Source organism: Fukomys damarensis, unplaced genomic scaffold, assembly GCF_012274545.1.
Source record: "Fukomys damarensis isolate Sample0158 unplaced genomic scaffold, DMR_v1.0_HiC HiC_scaffold_16, whole genome shotgun sequence".
In the NCBI taxonomy this organism is placed as follows: domain Eukaryota; kingdom Metazoa; phylum Chordata; class Mammalia; order Rodentia; family Bathyergidae; genus Fukomys; species Fukomys damarensis.
Window position 1 is genome coordinate 87,654,418 of NW_022900928.1, and position 19,324 is coordinate 87,673,741.

The window sequence follows — 19,324 nt, forward strand, 5'->3', positions numbered from 1 at the left end:
CTTTTAATCATTTAGGTAGAGATACTATCTATAAGAATATGGATTTTAATCCTTTTACAGCAGAAAATCAGTGTGAATGAGTACAGGATTAGCATATGAAGTATTGTATTCACATATCAATATGTAGCATCCATCTTTAATGTTCTCTTATGAAAGGCATTTCCATTTTTTAAAAAACCCTCATTTAATTTGAATAATCTGTTATGGTTAAGCATTTTAATCTCATTAACATTAATTTCTTAATTTTGTCTGTTATATTGTAATTTCCAAATATCGAGTCCAAGCAAAACGTTTATTTTTACATTACAAGCATCTCTCTCATTTGGGTTTTTTCCCTCCTTGTTGGTTCTTTACAGCAAGTGTATATTGAACATTAAATGCATGGTATTACCATTGGTATTAGAGATAAAGAACTGCTTATGATTTTAAGTATAGACAAATAATTGCAAAACTACAAGATTAATTTTAATGTGGTTAAACTTAGATTTAAATACACTGTAGTATTTTTATTGAGATCTTATTCTGACTGAATATCAGTTCAGTGTGGATAACTTCAAATGTCTGAAAGATTTATCACACAAATTCCCTTTGAATGATTTTTAAACTGGCAAGTCAGAAAAATACTAAATTCTTATGCAACAATTTCATTGTTTTGCTGTTAATTATAGCAAAGGAAGATGCAAACTGTGCAGTGTGCGACAGCCCGGGAGACCTCTTAGATCAGTTCTTTTGTACTACTTGTGGTCAGCACTATCATGGAATGTGCCTGGATATAGCGGTCACTCCATTAAAACGTGCAGGTTGGCAATGTCCTGAGTGCAAAGTGTGCCAGAACTGCAAGTAAGTTGTAATTTCAACTTGAAAATATGTATTGAGTTTAAGACTCTATCATTAGGTGCTCAAGGTTTATGTAATATAATAAAATGTTGTTCATTTTGCAACTATATTCATGCAAATTGACCTCATGTCTTAAATTGTCAGATTTTACTAACACTTCTGTTATTTTGAAACAGGTCTAAACAAAGGTAATTTTAATAATGTAAATTCCTCTGGTTGCCTGAAAAGCTAATTTAAATGTGCCAACAATTTGTAAATGAATTACATTAATAATTTACATAGAAATGTAAAGCAATTTTCCTTGAGGGGAATTGCAGAGGAGCTTTAATGGAAAATTAAACTCAACTATAGAAAAAATTAATTGCTAGAGTTGAATCCCCTCCAAATATGTTTGAATATCTATTGCAGGAAGTTCTATTGCAGGGAGAACAGTTTCTATTAAGACTGTTGTGTTAATGAAATCTTTATTTCCATGTGAGAGATAATTATCTCTAGTAGAGTTTAGTTACCATAATTCTAAAATGAAGTGTGTGGCATTTAAACATTTGTCATAGGGTTAACTTTTCCTACTTGCTATATTCCATCCCTTGATATTTTTTCCAGTCTTTTCTCTGGACTCTACTCGTGATTCTATAATGAGAACAGTAATTTGGGGATGTTATCAGCACCTTCAGAAATCTTAAAGCTGTTTGCAGACTAGGAATTTTTATGAGGAGAAAATTATGCCCTGCATTGCCATGGTCAGATTGTTTCATTAGTTATTTAATTTGATAGTACTGAACATCTGTGTCTTAGACTAAGTCAGACCATTTACCTTCCCATTTTGGAAAAATTAAGTGAAATATCAGCAAATATTTATCTGATACTTTATATTTCTACTCAGTTTCTTGGGAAGGACTAAGAGAATTTGAATAGAGTGCTTGTCCTCCAAGATCTTTCTGTGAAGCTGAAGAGATAAAACATGAAACTTTACTTATAGAGTTGTTGAACTGAGTGTCACAGACCCATCTCCTACATTTCCCCTTTTTTTTCTTTTCCCCTCCTCTTGAGTTAAATTCTTAGTATCTGAGTGTGATTAATTGCCAAGAATTGAGACAAAGATCAGGGGCCCAATATTTGGAGCAAAGAATGTTTAGAGAATACTTTAGGTTTTCAGCTATAATTCTTAACAAGATTATTTTTCTTAATGCATATTATGTAGCATTTATTGCTTAATGGATATTCTAAGTTCTTGAACTGGCATTATATTTAATTTTCAAAAGACTCCTTGATGATTATTCCCATTTTATACTTGAAACTCACCTTAAATTGAGGTTGTTAAAGAGTCTCACAGATAGGAAACAACAGCCTGAGTATAAATACAGATCTGGTGCCAAATTTGATTCTTTTTCATTAGAAGACAATCTCTTTCCAATTTTCAATACCAGGACCTTTTCCTTTCAGCACATTATCACTTAGCAATTATAGCTGCTTGCCCCCAAAGGATGAGTATTATTAGAGTTTTGAAAAGTATAGATCAGTGATGGCGAACCTTTTAGAGACTGAGTGCCCAACCTGCAACCCAAAACCCTCTCATTTATTGCGGAGTGCTAACGCTGCAGTTAAACCTGAATGCTTAGCTAAGGGGTGGGGGATGCTGGGGCAACTTGGCTCATGTGCCATAGGTTTGCCACCACTGACATAGAGGAAAGGGTTGTTCCAACCCCTCCTCCTCCACAGGAGTCTTAACATGACTAAAACAAGTTAACCATAGGTGAACTTCAAGTAAGGATAATTCTTTAGGTTCCCATGGTAGGGGTTACCTCTACACTGCCTATGCAGAGACAAAACAGGTACTGGGGTATCTAGCTTCTACAACTGATTATTTTTGTGAATACTTAATATTACAAAATATAAGTTTAAAGATAAGGCATCATTAATGCTACCTTATTTTTTAGACAATCGGGAGAAGATAGCAAGATGCTAGTGTGTGATACGTGTGACAAAGGGTATCATACTTTTTGTCTTCAACCAGTTATGAAATCAGTACCAACCAATGGCTGGAAATGCAAAGTAAGTTGTTTTTTTTTTTTAAAGAAACATATCCTTTGTATGTTTTATAGAGAGAGCAAATTGGATAACTATTCAAATCTACCCTTATCATTAACTTTAAAAAACAGCTTTACAGGTGTGTAGTTGATACATTGCACATATTTAAAGCCTAAATTTGACATTGAAACTATCATCCTTTTCAATATAATAGATCTTGTCTTAATCCCCCAAAGTTTCCTGGTGCTATTTGGGGATCCCTCCTTCCTGGCTATTGATGCCTTTCTATTGTCTTTGATAGGCTGTCTTTTTCTTACTGTAGATTAGTCTTGACATTCTAGCATTTTGTATAAATGCCATCATATGGTATATATTCTTTAAAAATCTGGCTTATTTTACTCAGTTTTCTTGAGGTTTGTCCACATTGTTGCGCATATCAGTAGTGATCCTTTTTATTACGTAGAGCGTAAATGCCACACTTTATTAGATCATCTATTGGTAAAAATTTGGGTTGTTTTCAATTTTGAGGTGTTATTAAAAGATGCTGTGAATGTTTAACATCTGTATGGCACTTCATGAACATTAATTTTGCATTATTTATCAGTCTTCCCCTTCTAAAATATGTGATATTACCATATTGCACACTGAAAGAGATATATTTCAAAATCTGTTAATTTATAATCGAAGGTAAAAGATATGTTTCTTTTCTATTTAGCACTGGAGATTGAAACCCCCACCCCACCCCAGGCTTTACACATAAAACACTGCATTTAATGAATCAAGAGTAGCTCTTAGGTACCTTACATTTATTTTATAGCTATATATAACTTTTTAGGTATATGTTTATATGTATACCTTGTAAGTGTTTGGAATCATATGTGCAACTTTTGGGTTCCTCCTCCCTTGTGGTAGTTCTAAGTAAGTGATTATTGACTCAGCTATTTCTCTGCTGTCTGATGTTCTTGGGTTTGAGATTTGGACAGGATCCATAGATTTTTTTACTTAACCTTTTCATTACTTAAAATATTTCTACTTGTTAGGAAACTTTTTGGGGAGAGAGTCTTGCTATGTAGTTCAGGCTGGCCTTGAATTCACTGGGTAGCCTAGGCTGGCCTGGAATTTATTATTGTCACCCTCCAGCTTCAGCCTCCCAAGTGCTGGGACTACCGTGTGCGTCACCATGCCTGGCTCAGAAACTTAGTAATATGTATTTGCAGTTACTTTTTACTTACTCTTTTGGTCAGTGACACACACCCCCATCTGTTTTTGTAGATGCATCTTTATCACCCTGAAATGTACTGTGCTGGTCACTTCAAGCTTCCTCAGAAATTTCCTGAAGTTGTGTCATTAGTTTCAATAGTTCCTATCTTTAGCAGAGTTTGTATAGTAGCTATAAATGACACCAGATTTTAGGATATGCTTCTGTGTAGAAGCACAAGGTATTTAAATTCTTAAGTGAAAATGGAAGGTAAAAATAATTCAAGCTACTCTTTAATTCTTGGCTGACTCAATATAACTATATATTTCTTTTCTTCTGAGAAGATATTTTGAACAGTATTTACCATGGCCTTCCTTTGACTGTTCTCTAAAAGTTGAAATCAACCTAAAAGAATGTGCTTCCTTTGAAATCTTTACAGGCCAATTAGCAAATTCTAGATCCAGGGCTAGTGATGGGTAAGGAAACTATCCAGATTTACAGTATTTTGTTTATGTAGCGTAGGGAATAAAATTTGGATAGCTTGACTTAAAATGCCTTATTCTAACAGATTGTGCTGTTTCTTTGTGGCATGTATGGTATGTATATTTATTTGAGTGACAAGGGCTCTCTGAATTAAGTACAGTATTTATGTTTTACTTCAGTTAGGATCTAGACTCCAACAAACTCAGGACTCAGGATCCATAATCTCTCTCCCTTCCCTGATGTTGACTTTAGTTATTCATTATAATTTTAATTTTTAAATAGTACCAAATAGAATTTTTAAAGTAAATATAATGAATTAAGATATATTAATGTTATTTGTTATGTTAAATAAATAATTTTGCTTTGTAACTAAGTCGCTGAGATTGGATTTTTCTCAGGTTCAGTTCAGTGCTTAAACTTTTTCTTTAATAATATTTATGCAGAGGTCTTTTCCCCTTGGAGGTGCTGGAGGATGAGCCCAGCCTCTCACCCATGCTAGACAGTGCTTTATCAATGAGCCATGGAGAGTGTCTTTTGTATAAATAAGTTTTTGTATAAAAATAGTATTGATAATGCCATGGCTTTGTTTACTGTTCAGGTTAACCAGACCTCATGGTGCCAGTTGGTCTTTGAACATTAGATTTAATAAAATGGCACTCAGCTTTGTAAAGCCTTTATTCAGAAGCTTACCATTGTGGTACAACTGAAATTTGTGAAAAATGGGGTGTCAGTCCAGTCACTTCTAAAACACAACTTACTTGTATGCTGTCTGTGGGTTAATTTCTGAGTAGAAAAGTAAGAGGCCAGGAAGGCTCTGCTTCCTCTTTGGATTTACCTGTGTGCTTTGTGGATTGTTATGCTGGGGTGCATATTACTTTGCCATCCAGATATCTTTTTTTTTACCCCTTCCATGATTTTACTATGTGTAAATCTTCCATCTTTGATAGCACTTGGGACTAACATAATAAATACAAATGATACATACAGGTATCAAAGTCTGCATTGCATTACTCTTGATGATGATCAGTTAAATTTTGTATTTTTAGATTAGTATTACTATGAAACGTTTCAAGGCCGCAGGAAACATACAGTTCTCAAATCTGTGTTCTCCCAGCAGTCTCACATTCTTGTCCTAGTGGCACAGAAACGTGCTCCTGGAATACATTATGTGTCTGCCCCAGGCCTCAGTCTCCCCTTGTGTTGATTGCTGTAGGTATCACGTTCTTGGTCTCTTCTGGATGTGTGCGGCTTCTCAGGCTGCTACATCGCGAAGCTGGTGGAGCAGACCCCAAGGTGGTACGGGCCTAGGGCAGGCCCAGGCTGCCTCTCCCTGTGGAACAGCCTTCCCATTGCCTTTTCGGCGGGAAGGGCGCTCTGGCTGAAGGTCCTGGGGGCGTGTAGGGAGATGCGGAGCAGTTCGCACCCGTGCCCCCTTAGCCGGAAGACCGGCACCTGGGACTGGAAGCGTCCTGATGGGTTCTAGGGTGTGCACACCACTTCTCCTGCAGGTGGCCGGATGGTGGGGGGGTTGTGGGTTGGGACTGCTTCACCTGGGGAACCGAGAGCCTCTTGGGTAAGTGTACTCACGTGTGGCGCCGGGAGGCGGAGCCTGCGGGCTGAATGTAGAAGGCTGTTTGGGCCCAGTTCCTTCAGTTGCTTCCCTAGACAAAGGAGAGGTGCTGCTGTGTTGTCTTGACGTGGGGCTGAGGAACAACACTTATTGTTGGTACATTTATGCTTACATATTCACTGAATGTAGTCATTTGCTTCTGCTTGCCTTTTTACTTTCTGAAATATGTAATTTGTTTTCTTTCTTTTCCTAAGGATTTTTAACACTATAAATTTACCTGTGGTTGTAACGTGGTTGTATCCAAATTTATTATATGTATAGCTTTTCTTGTTTTGTATTTGTATATATTTATACAAATTTTGTATTTATACAAAAAATTTATATACGTGTATTCCAGACCTAAGGCCTTTTTATCTTTTTTATGGGCATACCGAAATGTTAATTTTCGCTTTAATTGAATTTAATTAGTTTACCATTGTAAGCTTTTAAAAACAATTGTTTTGATACTTGAAATACTGGCTTTAAAAATGTATCGTTTGTATATTAATTTCACTGCTAGACAAAGACCTTTTTAGTTGTTTTTGTCGATTTAAAAATGATAAAACCACTGTAATTGTTCCCATCAGTCTCTCCTTGTACCCCCACTCCCCTAAGCATTTACTTTTGTGGCTGCTAATTAGTAAAAAGGTAAGGCCAGTGTTACTATATTGTACTTTTAATTTAAGTGGTGCTTGCGACTGAAAACAGTCACACTGAGCTATGCCCCACTTCTTTTTAATTTTTGTTTTGAAACAGGGCCTTGTGAAATTGCCTAACTGGGTGTGAAATTGAGATCTTCGTGTCTCAGTCTCCCAGAGTTCCGGAATTACAGGCATGTGCCACCACACTTAGCTTGTGCTTTTTATCAGTGTAAAACCATCCTTTCTACCTTGTAGCTCACCCCTTCCTTCCTGTGCTTGACATGGCAGTATGACCACATAGGCTGTTGGTTCACTAGTTTAGTTCCCCCCCACACCCCCGTTTTTTCTTTTTGGTATCGGGAATCAAACTCAAACTCAGGACCTTGCTTTTGCCAGACATTCCTTTTGCCCCTGAGCTACACCCTTGGCCAGTTGAATGCTCTTTTAACATGTTTTTACTTTGGATCCTTCTGTGTCATTTTGAAGGTTTAGTAGAGCTGTTTTAGATTGATGATTGTAATTGAAATGCTTGGCTTTTTTTTGTTGTTGTTGTTGTTTTTGGTTTTGGTTTTGTTTTGTTTTTTGAGACAGGGTCTCACTATGTAGTTGAGACTGACCTGGAACTCACTATGTAGCCCAGGCTGGTCGAACTCACAGCGATCCTCCTGCCTCAGCCTCCCGAGTGCTGGGATTACACGTGTGCACCACCATGCCCGGAGCTATCACTTGGTATTTTAATGTTGTTTTAATCTTCACTTCCTTCTCCTCTTCCTCCTCCTCCTCCTCTTCTTCTTCCTTCTCTTCTTCTTCTTCTTCTTTTTTGTCCCAGAACCAGGGATTGAACTCGGGACCTTGCACTTTCCAGGCAGGCATGGCACCACTGAATTACATTCCAGGCTAATCTTCATTCTTTTATGAATGAGGTTGATAGTTTTTTTCATAGAATTAAGCATCAGCTTTCATCTTTTTTGGTGAATTCTCTGTATGTGTTTTGACCATTACTGAAGTGTGGTATTTTCTTCCCAATTTAAGAGTTTTTCATATAATGAAGTATATACAGCATTTATATCTTACACTATGCAATTTTTTTTCGTTTGTCCTTTGTTATTTTTGCTATGCAGAAGTTTGTTTTTATGTAGCCAGATTTACCTATCTTTATGGCATCTGGATTTTTTTTGAGACAGGGACTCACTATGTAGTCATCTGGTCTTAAGCTTGCTGTGTAGCCTAGGCTGGCCTAGAACTCATGATATTGCAAGTGTTAAATTGGAGCATACCAGCATACTTGACTGCTTTTGGATTTTTTATTCATAATTAGAAAGCTTTTTCCTATGTGTTACCAAGATTATAGAGTATTTTTTATTTCTTCTAATATTTGCATTATTTTATATACAGTAGTGCCTTGGTTTACAAACTTATTTTGTTTTACGATTTTGGGGAAGATGGCTGTGGTTGTGTTTGTCACCTGATGCAGAGTTTGCTAATGGAAGCAAAATTTTGCCAAATGCTTTTGTTTGTAAACCAAATTATTTGCAAACAGAAGTGTTCATGGACAAAGGTATTACTGTATTTATATCTCTAATACATTTACAGTTGATACTTGTGTATGGTGTATCTTTTTTCAATTGGCTATTCAATTTTCAAAAAACTATTCATTAAAATGACTGTTTTTGTCTAGTTACTTGAGATTCCAGACTAGAATTTTAGATTTGGTCAGAATAATTTTCTATTCTATCAATCCATCTATTCACTTACCAGCATCTTACTATTTTACATATAGAAGATATATATCTGGTGAGGTTGGGCCCCCTTCAGAGCTTTTCCTAGCTGTTCTTATGTATTTATTTCCCTATAGAAACTTTAGGACTAGTTTCTCTAGCTCCATTAACTATATCATTGGTATCTGTATTAGGAATCACATCAAATTTATTGAATTTGGGAGGACTGCCACGTTGAATAAGATTCCCTAACCAAGAACAGTGGATGTCTTTGCATTTGTTCATCTAATTTTGTATCTTTTGAGAATGTTTTATAATTTTCATTATGTAAATTTTTAACATTTTGTAAGTTTATTTCTCTGTTTTGCTGCTGTTATAAATGGGATTTTCTACTGTCTTTTAGCTATCATTTGTGTGTGAATCCTGTCAACTTTTGTATAATTTTATATCCTTATGTTCTGTGGAATAATTTTTTCTTCTCAGACTTTTTTTTTTTTTTTGAGACCAGGTCTCACTATGTAGTTGAAACTGACCTGGAACTCACTATAAGGTCTCACTATGTAGTTGAAGCTGAACTGGAACTCACTGTGTAGCCCACGCTGGTCTTGAACTCACAGCAGTCCTCCTGCCTCAGCCTCCTGAGTGCTGGGATTGCAGGCGTGCGCCACCATGCCTGGCTTCTCAGACTTTTTAATATCTTAAATTTTATAATAGACTTAAAAAATTGGGTCTGGGTTATAGCTCAGTTACATATTGCCTGCCTGGCAAGTGTGAGGTCCTGAGTTCCATCCCCAGTACCAAAAACACCCCCCCACACAAGCTAAACATCCTTGTATTTCTTAATAGATTTTTCTAATAATTATGCATACTCATATTTCTTTTATATCCCAGTGGGCATATTGTTTTTTTAATGTGGTATTGGAGTCTTGACCTAGAATTTTTCTATTAGTATGTCTATCCACTTTGTATCTATCAGACTAACACATCGATTAGTGGTTCTTGCTAGTTTTCTCTATCAGCCTTGTGTTCCAGGGTTTTGAAGCAGGCTAGGGAACAGGCACAGAAAAGATTTTGCCTGGCCTTGGGGGAAAGCCTTGAACTTCATAATAATTTCGACTTTGGTTCAGATAGAATAATTTTTTATTCAAAAAGTAGGAGACCTGTCATTGAATTTTGATGTATAGTTATTACTTTCACGATTTGAAGCACCAAGTCACATTGAGTGGGTCATATTCTTTTGCTAGAAAAACTTCTTGTTTTTAGTTCCTATGCTATCAGGAAGCAAATGGAATACTACAGCAGCAGCATCTTGGTTTCTACTAGATGTCCATAAAATTCCCTTCCTGATTTTGGCATATGGTTCATTCTGAAGTTTGGGGTGTGGTGTTTTTGGTTTCTTTCTGTTATGTTAGTATTTTCCTGGAACCCTCCCCAACCCCTAATTCAAATTTTTCTGGAGGTCTTAGTGCAAATTTTATGTGATGAGACACCATTAAAAACAAATTGGTTTTTCAGAAGCATACACCTCCAATTGGTATCATAAAAATTAACGTTAAGGTACAATTCACAATGTTTTGTTAATTTCAAAAAGATTTACATAAGAACTGCAATTACAAATACATTGTTTCTTCTTTTTATTTTTCCTAATGTTTAGAATTGCAGAATATGTATAGAGTGTGGCACACGATCTAGTTCTCAGTGGCATCACAATTGCCTGATATGTGACGCTTGTTATCAGCAGCAGGATAACTTATGTCCTTTCTGTGGGAAGTGCTATCATCCAGAATTTCAGAAAGACATGCTCCATTGTAATATGTGCAAGAGGTAAGAAGATATAGTTGCTCCATTTAATTGCCCTGCTGATTGTGTGCTCTACCATATTTTATAACTTACATTGCCCTGTCTGACCAGAAATGAGCATTAAGAGGGAAGAGTAGTTAGTGTTTAAAAATGTGGAAGTAAAAATATGTGAACACCTCTAAGAACATCAACAAATGCCACATTCCTTTTGAAAACTTTTGCCAGTTACTAGCCCCTTTCATTCTCTGTTTTTTCAGCAGTTGCCTCCTCTTTCCATAGACATTAACTTGACTTTAAATTAGAAAATTTTATTTGAATATACTTATCACTGCAGATGGGTTCACTTAGAATGTGACAAACCAACAGATCATGAACTGGATTCTCAGCTCAAGGAAGAGTATATCTGCATGTATTGTAAACACTTAGGAGCTGAGATGGATCCGTTACAGCCAGATGATGAAGTGGAGATGGCTGAAATAACTACAGGTAAGTTGAGAATTTTTATTACTGTTTTCTTTATATAACATGTGCCAGCCTGTTACCAGCCTATTATTTTAATCATAATGAAGAAATCCCATGTATTTGATCCCATCTTGTTCTCAGTTTCTATACCTTTAAGTGTATTTACTGTCTTAGTCATTTTTAAATCTGATGGTTGACATCACAGCCAGCTTCTTTCTGGCCATTTCTTTTTTTACTGCCTGATGTGCTTCTCTACTTCCTCAGTTGTGGGAATATTGTCTTGTTTGTTCTTCATAATATGTGTTATCTTGCTCTAAACCTTGTTTGTTTTCTAACACTCTAGTCAAATGTTTATTATCATACCTTGAGCCCAAAATTTCATTCAGGTAGAAAATCTTTCGATTGTATCCTGTTGTTATAATAGCAAGATTCTTAGAGGGTAATGAAAATAGACTTGCTTTACCACATTATTTTGCATTTTTGTCAATATGATTGGTAACCTTGATAAATGTCCTAGTTTATCATCTACAGAAGATTTAAGTAGAGGCATCTTTAGTACTGACATTTCATTTCCAGTATACCTGGCATATGGTAGTGGAATGAATATTCTTTTAAAATTAGAAAGTGCTAGCTAGGCATGGTAGTGTACATCAGTAGTTTTAGTTACTTGGAAAGTTGAGACAGGAGGATTGTTAAGTTTGAGGCCAGCCTGGGCAACTTAGGGCAAGACCTTGTTTCAAAATAAAAGGGAAAAAGGACCCACTAGGTAGCTCAAAAGTAGAGCACTTGCCTAGCATGTGCAAGGTCCTACATACATACACACACACACACACACACACACACACACACACACACACACACACTGTAGTCTGAAGCAAGGAGTTAATAAAAATGTCCACCATGATCAGAGTCTATACCTGGAATTGTTCCAGATGGCAAAAAGTAAATTTGGCTATTTATTTTGGAGGGGCTGGTGGTCAAACCAGGACCTTGTTTACCACGAGCCACTGCCCCATCCTGTAAGGTAATATTTTTAGATGACACTGCATAACCAATTACATTTCAGTGTGTTGTAGTTTTTATGTTTTAAAAATGTAAATACTTGGTTCAAAAAAGAAAAATCTGAAGAAAAACTCATCGTTTCTGATAATTTACCCTCACTAGAACAAAAACCATAATTGTTAATTTAGTTAACAAAAACAGAAAATCTCTTTCTGAGCTAATGAATTAATAATTTTTCTCTTAAGATTATAACAATGAAATGGAAGTTGAAGGAACTGAAGAGCAAATGGTATTTTTGGAGCAAAGAGTTAGTAAAGATGTCAGCGATCACAAGTCCACACCCGGAATTGTTCCAGATGGTAAGATGCTTGTGTTGATGTATTAATATAGTCTGTTTTTGAGGAAAATGTAAATATGCAATGAATATGCAAATATCTACTAAAATTTGAGCGCAAAAATTGAGAGTTGGCTAGGATATGGAACTCCTTATAGCTAGAAGCTTTTTAGAAAGATCTTAGGCACAAATTAATAGAAAAGTCATGTACTGTATTTACAGTTCAGCAGAAATATAGACTTAATCATAAGCATGTACTTTCTTTAGGGATCAAGTGATCATCATTGAAAAAACAATACAGCTATTTTTTTAGTTCTTAGAATTGCCCACTAGAGCGCTTGGTGATTGTGATGTTTCATGCTGAGATAATGAAAATTTTATTGTATTAGGCCATATCAGCAGTCCTACTGAGGATAATTTCAAGTGCATTTTTATAGTAGTGATAATAGCTCTTACTGTACTTGAAGATCTGGAATTAATGAGACTGTTAAGGGGAAAGTACTTATTAAATCATGGGCTTATCTGAAAGTCTGATTTTGTATGTGAGGTTGTATGTTAAATTATAGTTTGTGAGTACATGCATAAAAAAAGCCTTAGATTTTTTGGAAATATATTAAGTTCACATTTAACAACTCATTAATACAGTAGCTTTATTTCATTGGGCACAGTGGCTTACTTACATCTGTAATCATAGCTCCAAGGCAGTCTGTAGCAGTGAGGCAGAGGATCACCTAGTATGAGCTCAGCCTGGAAATTTAATGGCTTAGTGACACCCTCTCTCCAAAAAAAAAAAAAAAAAGTGTTGGGGATATAGCACAGTGAGAAAGCCCTGGATTTAACCCCCAGTACCACAAACAAACAAAAAACTTCATAAAGATGCCATGTGAAGAAATATTTATATTTCTTAATGTGCATACCCAAATTCTTAATTTTATGTTTCTGTGCCACTTAGTAATAAGTATATTTTGTACTTATGCTGAAAATTGGTATTTTGTGGTAAGGCAAAACTCATTCGTATTGTTTTTGTGGAGCAGTTTTTGTTGTTGTGTAAGCAGTATTAAGTGCACTTCTGACTCCTTGCTAGAAATTCCATAATGTTATTTGTGACAGTTCAAGTGATCCCCAGTGAAGAGCAGCAGAAGAGTGACCCACCAGAAAGTCTTGACACAGATGGCCTTCTTGTTTCAGGTAAGAATGTGTTCCAGTTATCTAATGTGATGGAGTTACAAGGTAACCCTTTTATGATTGCCATGCAGATTCAAGAAATTTAACTTTTCAAATAAATTATCCTAAAGAACTTTTTGTAATTGCCACACATAGTTAATATTAAATCTTTGTGTCAAGTGATACTTTCTTGAATAGAATTGACAGTTTCTCTGTAAAAGATTTTTGTTTAAAAGTAGCACTGTCTGATCTGTTATTTGTTGTTTTTCCTTTATCCTCAACTTTAGTCTTTCAATAAAGCAGGAATGAGATGTGAGATCTGATTTTGATATTAAAACATAGTTAAATTTTAAACAATGATCAGTAGATAATAAGGAGAGTAGTGTCTTTATTAGAGTAAAAATTAAAAATTGCCTTGAGGATATTTGGAATAAATTCCTTTATCTTCAGTTTTGTTTATTGAGTCACTTAGGTTTCATGCCATTTGGGGCCTGGACTAAAGTTTTAATACACTAGTTCTCAGATTTTAAATTTACCAGTTAGTGATACTGTGTGTGTGTGTGTGTGTATCTGTATTGGTACCATCAGTATTTATTTGTATATATTTTTGTAACTTTCCTGTTGCCAAACACCCAACACCCACAACTTGAACAAGGAAAAGTTTGTTTTGGCTCATGATTTTAGTCTATGCTCAGCTGCCTTCAAGGCATAAAAAGCCTGGTAGAGAAAATGGTGCTCCTACTCATGGCAGCCAGAAATCAGAAAGAAGGGAGGAACGAGAGACAAGAATATTTTTTCAAGGTCACTCCCACCTCAACCAAGCCCCACCAGCAAAGTCAGCTATGAGCTCAACAGTGGGCTAATTCACTGATAAGTGTAGCACCCCCATGATTCAGTCACCTTCCAAACACATAGAGCTTTTGCAGGGTGGGGGGTACTTTACATCTAAACCATAACTCTATATATTTCAGTATCTAATGTGTTTATGGAGATTTGCTAAGATTAATTTCTTAGGTTATGACAATAAGGAAGAACAAGGATTGTACCTAAAATACATCTTGAGTATATGGCAGGTATAGCTTATAAGCAAAATAAATCTTGGTGATTACTAAGTGTTTTCTGACTGTGCTGGGTACTCATTTTGAGTTTGTGTAAGCTTTTTTAACCTGATTTATCTGCAAAATATCTTTACATTGCCACCGGGCATGGTGGCGCATCCTGTAATCCCACCTCTCGGAAGGCTGAGGCAGGAGGATCGCTGCAAGTTCGAGACCAGCCTGAGCTACATAGTGAGTTCCAAGTCAGTCTCAACTACATAGTGAGAATCTTTACTTTGCAAACCAGTCTTCACTTTTTTTTTTTGATGCCAGGGATTGAACTCAAGACCTTGCTCTTGCAAGATAGGCAGCAGCACTGCTGAGCTAAATCATCAGCCCTTTGCTTTTTAACTTAGATACTTTATACATTATTACTGGTTGTCTTTTTCCTAGCTTTAAGATGAATATGATAATTTTACACACTTTTCAATCCTTTTGTGAGTGCTCAAATTGCAAAACATCATATATGTATGTTAGAATTATATTAGTAATTTTCTTTTGGTATTCTTACTACAAATTACCTCAGACTCTGGGGATTCTATTAAAGCCATGTTTTTAGAAGGTATGTATTTAATTCCAATATGTAAGTCCTTGTGTAGTTTGGCTTTTAATAACGGGAATAATTGCCTTTCTTGATGAATACCTTTACAGTTAAGTGGTGATTTAGCCAAATATTTTATACCTGTTCATAGTCAGACACTTAAAATGTTGTATGTATGTTACTATAACAAGTATTCTCTGAATTTTATAGAAACATCCCCAAATAAAATGAATTCTGAATTGGAAAATGAGATTTCTTGTGACATTGCTAGTAAAAAAATGGAAATGCCTTCTAAAGTGACACATCTTCATGATGAAGATGAAAAAGAAGACAAAATGGAAGTGACAGAAAATATTGAAGTCCTTACGCACCAGATTGTTGCGCAGCAGGAAGAACTACAGTTGTTACATGGACCCAAAGGGGTGATATGCGGAGAAGAACCACGGCCTCCAGTGTCAACCACTGAATCTGTCACTGTTCCACCAGCGGCCTTAGTATCCCCAAATGAGGAAAGTACTTCATGTTCTAAGGAACAGTTGATTACAGAAAGAGTACAAGATGAAATAGAACAGAAAGAAAACTCTGAATTTTCTCCTGGGTTCATGGATTTTGAAATGACTTCGGCAGTTGAGAGTTGTGTGAAGGATGGTTTATGCCCAGGAGATAAATCTGTAAAATTACCATCTGAGGCAGAGTCATCGTTTTCTCCATCAGCAGACATAGGCAAGGCAAATATGTCTTCCTCTTCAACACTTTCTTCAGATTTGCCTTCACATAATATGCTGCATAGTTACTCTTCAACTCTCAGTTCTTCTGTTGGCAACATCATGCCAACAACTTACATCTCAGTCACTCCAAAAATTGGCATGGGTAAACCAGCTATTACCAAAAGAAAATTTTCTCCTGGTAGACCACGATCCAAACAGGTAGGGTGATTTTAATGATATTGACAGAGAATATATGGGAGCAGTTATTCGTTATATAAAATAAGCAATTGTACATGTACCTTTTAGTTGGAGGGGAACTGTCCTGCAGGGGAACTCATATGTAATGTTGACTTAATGTATTTTTTTCTGTTACTTAGAAAATGATGTCAATGAAGAATGTAATTTATTATGAGACTTGATATTTCAATTTAATTATGACATAAAAGTGATCTATTATAGTTTCTTGTAGGAAGACAAGTTGTTTTAAGTTCTCTAAAACAGCAGAGTTCTGGATATGCAGTAACTAATACTTATTTTTGCCTTTAAGTTATTTATGGATATATCTAGCATGTGTATTTTTAGCTGCATAAGCATTAAGATTTGTAAAGGGAATTTTTTTTTATGTGGAGGAATCTCATTTTGATGTTTTCATTAATTGCTAACACTTCTGGATTTTTTTCCCCCAAGCCAGGACTTATTTCAATAGTTTTATGGAAAAAGTCTTAGAATTATATTGTTGATCTTCCTGAAGTAAGGAGAACTCTTCTCATTATTTTAAGTGCTGTGGATTCTACCTTTTAGAAGTGATTTTTTTTTTTTTTTTTTTTTTTTTAGTACCAGGGATCGAACTTGGGACCTTGTGGTTGTGAGGCAGGCAGCGGAACCATTGAGCTAAATCCCTGGCCCAGGAGTGAATTTTTAAATGTGATTTAAGTGTGACTATGTAGATAAGTGAAAATACTGTAGCTAATAATCACTCATTGTTGTACACAGTTGCTCCTTACTGAAGTGTATTTTAAAATGTCAAGATACCGAACAGTAGAGAAATATTTAGTCATCATGGTAATTTGAAGTTTTGAGTTCCTTGTTTTAAATTTCTCTTAGCAATTACAGTCTGAATTTTAATGGAATGATAAATTAATCTGGATCTACTAAGTTTAGTCAGAAAACTTTTTTTTAAAAAGATACAGCTTTTATTTTGATGTGACATTTTTTTGCTAAATAAATCCCAGATATATTTTTTGTTCTTTAATTATAAGTTGCATCAAAGTCAGATTATCACAAAATTTGGGTGAATCTCTATGGTCCAGAGATGCAGTAAGCCACACTTACTTATATGTGCTTTTTTCCCCTAAGTATTTACTTTAATATTTACATCTGTAGTACTAAGAGGTTTTCTTCTTTCCCTGAGTCTTTTGTAAAAAATACATAGTTGTGTAATAATTATGCAATTCTAACTGATAAAACCTTAGCAATAGAAAATTGAATCGCAAATTTACTTTTGGTTTGGATCTTGCATGGCACAGGGTGGGGTGGGGCGGGGAGGTAGTGGTGGTGCAGTACCGGGGATGGAACTCAGGACCTTATGCTTACCAGGCAGGTGTGGTACCACTGAGCTACATCCCCAGTCCAAATTTGGATCTTTTCATTCCTGAAGTACTTTTCTATTAAATTTTACTGAAATCTTTACTTTTTTTGAGACTTATTCCAACAGAGAAACTAGATTGAATACATAAAGACTTACTTGTTTTATTTTTATATTTATTTTTTTGGTATCGGGGATCAAACTCAGGACCTTGTGCTTGCAGGGTAGGTGTGGTGCCACTGTAAATCCTTGGCCCAACTTGTTTATTTTTGTGGTTTGGGTGGATTAAACTTTTTTTACATAGTAGGCAAGTGCTCTTGCACTGTGTTAAAATCTAGCCTGGACTGTTTTTTCTGTTGACTTTTATTCCAGACTGTTGTGTGCATTTGCATGTGCGTGGTTTATTTCCTTTCTGCCTTATTCCATCTTATAAGCCACATCTTAATATTTGCTATTGCTTCTGCTATATTTTTTAGTTCCAACATCTGATAATATTCTATTACTAGTTACTACTCTTATTACTCCTTAATCATTTACTGCTAATTCATAAGCAGTTTGTGTGTGATATTTTCTTCCTTTGTCCTTTTAGTCTTCCAATTTTGGTTTTGTTATATGGCAAAACAATCTTCACTAGGTGCTTCAAGACTTGCTACTGTTACTGTTATTTGTGTATAGTGTGAACTGGAGGTGGTGCTTCCATTGCTGAAGCACTAGGGCCATAATACTGTGTACATAACAGGAGTGTGTATACATTGGAAATACTAAGGTCCATTTTTATGAATTTCTTTGGTACTAGGTATTTTTGTGTCATACTTCTGGTTTAACTGAGTGATTCATTTATGAATTCTTGGTTGTGGGGATTGGGTAAAAAACCAAGATAGATTTTCATGGCAATGATTGGGATGTAAAATTTGGTTTCTAGGTATTTTTTGATCATCAACACTGCTGACATTTCTGTATTTTTTTGGACTGTCATTGATTCTTTAGTTGTTACCACCATGGTGGTAGTAATATCCAAAGAACTATGAATTTGGTTTGTGAAATTCTGTCCCATAGTAGCCAGAAAGATAGTTTCAGAATTAAATGAGTAATTTATTTAGAAACAAAATCTGAAAAGATTTAAATTTTGATGTAATAACTAGTGATCATATTATTGAGAAATATTTGGAGGTAGAAATTAGTAGAAGGGTAGCCAGTACTGTCCAATATAAATATGTCTTGTGTAATTTAAACATTTTTAAACATTGTCAAACAGAAGCAGTTCAAATTAATTTTAAAATATTTTAACCAACACATTTAAAATATTCAGCATTTATGCAACATGAAAACGAATAGATACTTTATATGACTTTTAAAAGTTAGATGTTTGAGATGTGCTTGTGCTTTTGCACTTAAAACATGTCTCAGTTTGAACTAACAATATTAGGAGTACTGAGTAACCATATGTGATTAGTGGCTACTTACTAGAAAGTGCCAGGCAAAAGCATTTGAGAAATAGTAAATGTCAGTTTCAGAATTACTGGTGAAATTTTGCGTAAAACAAATTTAAGACTAAGCTAGGAGCACTGTTTCCTTTCACTATTTTTTAAGGAGTGAAGTAGAAATATTCTGATTTCTCCAGTTGCTTGTAAAACAGTTTACTATAAATCACTCTTAAGTTTTCAGGGCATATTGTTATCAATATACAACCCATATACATAACAGAATTTAGGGAATTTCCTGAATCTAAGATGTCAGGACAAAAAGAATCTTTGTCTCTAGTGTTGGAAATCCATTATTAAATGGCGAATCACATACAGAATTGTTTTTCTTTTATAAGGGAGTTAGTAACTAATTTTAATGTATTACATTCTACCTTTTATATGTAAGATTTTAGATGTTTAATAAGAAATATAATGTTCATTTGCTTCTGACATATTTTAGATATATCCCATATTATTTTTAGAACAGACTGACTATAGAAATAATGACCAACATTTTAAATGTGTGTAGGATGAGATTTTGTTTTTTTTTTTTCTCTCTCACTGAGTTTATTGGTGCATTTTAGATATACAATACAGTTACATTCATTACTGGGATCTTGTACCTTTACATGACAGGTTTTGATTCTCATTTTTT

At 35.2% G+C, this 19,324-nt stretch overlaps 1 protein-coding gene across 1 annotated transcript in view; it reads left to right on the forward strand.

The window, feature by feature from the left end:
• The window catches only part of Kmt2c (lysine methyltransferase 2C), a 180,331-nt gene that overhangs the window by 69,586 nt on the left and 91,421 nt on the right, over positions 1–19,324 (forward strand). The window contains 7 exon segments of the mRNA XM_033763959.1: positions 669–840; positions 2,775–2,889; positions 10,169–10,338; positions 10,649–10,800; positions 12,024–12,137; positions 13,223–13,300; positions 15,125–15,840. Of these exon segments, the coding sequence (XP_033619850.1) occupies positions 669–840; positions 2,775–2,889; positions 10,169–10,338; positions 10,649–10,800; positions 12,024–12,137; positions 13,223–13,300; positions 15,125–15,840 (1,517 nt within the window).